Source organism: Pyrgilauda ruficollis, unplaced genomic scaffold (assembly GCF_017590135.1).
Source record: "Pyrgilauda ruficollis isolate IOZ18807 unplaced genomic scaffold, ASM1759013v1 scaffold231, whole genome shotgun sequence".
Lineage (NCBI taxonomy): Eukaryota > Metazoa > Chordata > Aves > Passeriformes > Passeridae > Pyrgilauda > Pyrgilauda ruficollis.
The window spans coordinates 299,990-303,863 of NW_024522651.1; the positions used below are offsets into that span (position 1 = coordinate 299,990).

General features: G+C 39.9%; 1 protein-coding gene across 3 annotated transcripts; it reads left to right on the plus strand.

Annotated features, from left to right (window-relative positions):
- Nucleotides 1-416: 416 nt before the first annotated feature.
- RFESD (Rieske Fe-S domain containing) lies at nucleotides 417-3,262 on the plus strand. 3 transcript variants are annotated; one of them, XM_041469392.1, is made up of 5 exons: nucleotides 422-581; nucleotides 690-964; nucleotides 1,698-1,878; nucleotides 1,966-2,000; nucleotides 2,203-3,262. In XM_041469392.1, exons 2-5 carry the CDS (start codon nucleotides 887-889, stop codon nucleotides 2,494-2,496), a joined length of 588 nt encoding a protein of 195 aa, XP_041325326.1. In that variant the 5' UTR covers nucleotides 422-581; nucleotides 690-886; the 3' UTR covers nucleotides 2,497-3,262. The 3 variants fall into 3 exon arrangements, with proteins under 3 accessions (XP_041325327.1, XP_041325326.1, XP_041325325.1); XM_041469393.1 differs by having other exon boundaries at nucleotides 417-951; XM_041469391.1 differs by having other exon boundaries at nucleotides 422-964.
- Nucleotides 3,263-3,874: the final 612 nt, after the last annotated feature.

The following is a 3,874-nucleotide window of genomic DNA, read 5'->3' on the forward strand; positions in this document are numbered from 1 at the left end:
CTCAGTCAGGTTTCAGAATGGGAGCCTGGATAATTTATTTGTGAAAGATCCAAGCTGAGTGTAAGTCATCTAAACGAGCTGGAGGTTAGTTGTATTCTAATACTGGTTGGGAGATACAAACTGATATGTACACAAATATATATGTGTGGGTCTGTTTCTTTTTCTACAGAAGTACGCATTTATATACACAGGGTTTTCTACAGGTGTCATAATAAGAGAGGTTTTAACTACAGGCTTCTGCATTTTAGTATCTTTGCCAATTTGGAAAGTTTATAGGGAGAGTCAGCCAAAAGGTGATAGCAAAAACTGGCGATTTCCTACTCTGGTTCCTGTGGTTAGCTTGCTTATCTCCTGAAAAAACTATGTGAATGATCATTCTGTGAGCCTAGCAGTGACGTTTCACTTTCTGGGTAAGGCTGGGCGGCAGTTCCTTCCACTGGAAAGCAGGGAGTTGGCCTGAACAGTTCATCACGTACAGATCAGTTAACAAGTGGTCTTGGAAACGCCACACTGGCACTTAAACCGGTCTTCCCAGCACGGTGGCTTAAAAGGAAACCTGCATTTGCTGATCCTGAAGACAGGTCATATGTGGCTCCGAGCAGGGTTTTGGGAGCAGGCAGCAGTACTGGGCTCATGGTGAGGACAGCAGCAAGGGGAACTGGAAGCTCTCTCTGCTCTTCTCTTATCAGGCCAGCCCCAGCGTGTCCCTGGCTCTTATCAGCCCTGGCAGAGCCGGTTTCTGATGCGTTGCGCCTCTAAAGCCCCGCCACAGGGAGCTGCAGGGCCTGGCCCCGTTGCCTCCTGCTTGCACTTAAAGGGGCTGAGAAGCACCTTGTGACATATGGGGACAAGGCAGGGCAGTGGTGACAGACCGTGAAGGGAGACGATGTTCGACCTCATCATCCTCACCGTTCATTTCTTCATCTGCTTTCTCATCTCCATTGCAATCTGGTATGGACCAAAGGTACAGTGCAGCCCCCTGCAGCCAGAGAGAAACCCCATCCTCCCCCAATCCATGGTTCCCCTTTCTGTGTTTATGAAGACCTGGTTTAACATTATTTTTCTGAGGATCCAAGGTTGTATTGGGCATTTGGGAAGAACGGGAACACAGCAGCTAATTGCAAGTAAATTCAAAGGGAAGGTTGCTTTCATAAAACTGCTTATATTCTCTCTTGTGAGAGGAAGAGTCTGTTATATGTTTGAAATATGTAAGAGGAGGGAAGGAAAGGCAGGAACATTTGCTAGAAATGTCAGGTTGAATACTGCTTCTCAATAAAAAATGTTTTCTTTCCTTTGCAGAATTTTAATACTTTAAATTTCTAGTCATACTATTATGTAAAAGTATTTTATTTACATGTAAATGTTACCCGTTGCATACCTGAACTGTATAGTATTTTACATTTGCCATCCTTATATTTGTTTGCACGTGGGTTTTGAGGGGTGAAAGTGGTTTAGGTGCAGAGTAAACTAATAGTGATTGAGAGTTTATCTTGCCTGGTATCTGGTTTCCAGCAGCTGGTTTTCCTTGTCCTGTCAGTTCTGTTAGTGAACACGCTAACATCACCAAGCTCTTGTGCTTTTCTAACTCTGCATGTTGATAGTCTTTCACTGAAACCTTTTCTCCCTCTCCTCACATGAAATCCAATGTGAATTGCTTTGTAAGTGACCTTTTCATTTATTTGCCCGTGCGTTTTAAGGATGTGGATTCACACAGCTCAAGCACAGGAGGAGCTGAAATGGAGCCACATGGTCTTATATTCATTGGCAAAGAAGAGGACATAAAGAAATCTCAAAGAATCACAGCCAAAATCGATGGCAGAGAAATTGTTGTTTTCTACCATGAGGGGAAATTTCATGCTCTGGATTCTCGCTGCTACCGTAAGATATTTGCCTGTGTGATCTCAGTGTTAGAATTAAGCGTAAAATCTGCTGCATAAAATAATATGGTATTCTTTCCTTTTTCAGATGAAGGAGGCCCTTTATGTCATGGAGAAATAGAGGTATGTAAGCAAAATAAAAATAATGCAGAGGCATAGAGTCATGTGAAAACTCTATTGGATTTTTTGTAATGCTTTAATCTGAACATCATACAGAAAAAACCAGTCATATACACATAACTTCAGACAGTCATACAGCCAAACATACCTTTTATCCTAGAAGATGACTTGCTATCTTTTCTTCTTATTATTATTATTCCTGCAGGATATCGATGGACAAGCATGTATTGTTTGTCCTTGGCATAAGTTTAAAATTACCTTGGAAACAGGAGAAGGATTGTATGAAGGAATAAATCCTCAGGAGCCATCACCAACACCAAAGTGGCAGTCAAAAGGAGTCAAACAAAGGATTCATAAGGTCACAATACACAATGGAAATGTTTATGTGAATCCTCCAGATTTGTCTGTGAGTTTTGACTCTGATTATTTTGCTGAAAAGTACAAAATTGGTGGTGAATCAGCTATCGGAAAACCAAGCCGCTTAGAAGCCATGGAGTAGGTCATGGCCAGACAGCAGAATCCTGGGGAATGAACAAATGAAGAATCTTTGTTGGGAAACAGAAATGTACTGTGCCATGAAGATTGTCTCCAAATTAAATTCTAATATTTTTATGTTAAAGCACTGAAAAACAGAAATTATAAAGGCAAGATGCCCTGCATTGTCAGAAATAAGACTGATTTTGTGCTGAGGATTTTTTTTTTTTGCACTTGCATTTCATAAAAACTTAATTACAGCAGAGTGCCTCATAATATTTGATATTTTGCTAGAACTATTTTAATTTTAAGAGGGAATATAATATACTACGGCTTATAAAACTTGCTACACAATTAAAAGTAGATATGTGTAAAGGTTATCTTTATATACTTAACAGTTTATACTTCTAATGCCTGTGGTAAAAATGACATGGAAATTTTTACTTTTTGAAATATTTGTGTGATCTCTAGTCATTTATTAAATGCCACAAAGGGAAGCACAGAACTTCAGAATATTTTGGGGCAGTCTTTTATGCCTATTTGTGCATTACTACATTGAGTATATAGAGGTGTTTCTTTCCTTCTTCTCACTGAATTCCTCTTGTTAGTTCATTGAAAAATGCAGCAAGGATTTATTACGTATGGCTTGTTTTTCCTGGTTCTGTTGGTTAAAGAGGGAGCTGTTTGGTGTGGTATGTGAACTAGTGGCCCTTGTTTGCCTGTTTTTCTTTATTGTAACCACAGTTTTCTACTTTCATTTGAAAAAAAAAAAAAAAAAAAAAAGAAAAAGTGCTTTCTGTGTAGAGGTAAAACCTGTGATTTTCTCTGTGTGTTTGCTGTCCAATATCAGATCTGCCCCAAAAACCAGTTATAAGGAAGTTTCTCTCTGAGTTCTGCTGTACTCCAGGTTGTGGTGGGTTCTGCTGTTCAGCCTGTGAAGTGCAGAGACAGAACACAGAGACCACAGAATAATTGAGGCTGGAAAACACCTCCATGACCATCAAATCCAACCATTAAATCAGTACTGCCAAGCCCACCACTAAACCCTGTCCCCAAATGCCACACCTACACCTCTTTTAAATACGCCATTCTGCACGGCTGAAAATTCTTCAGTGTGGGTTTTTTGTGTGATTTGTTGCTTTTTTGCAAAGTTCATTCATAGCCAGGTTCAGTATGAAATGCCTGGTCTCCATCTCTAAGTTCGTCTTGTGTTTGCAGCAGGCTGTCTTGCTTGTAATGTATGTCACAGGTAACTAGGCCTGTGTCAACACTGTTGTTGGTACAAATGTGGTTAGAAGTAGTGAGGCACAGGGAAGAGTCAAAGGAAAATTTGTACTGCATTTATCACAACAGAAAAAAAAAAAAAAAAAAAAACAAAGTACACAATCAATTAATTTCACTGC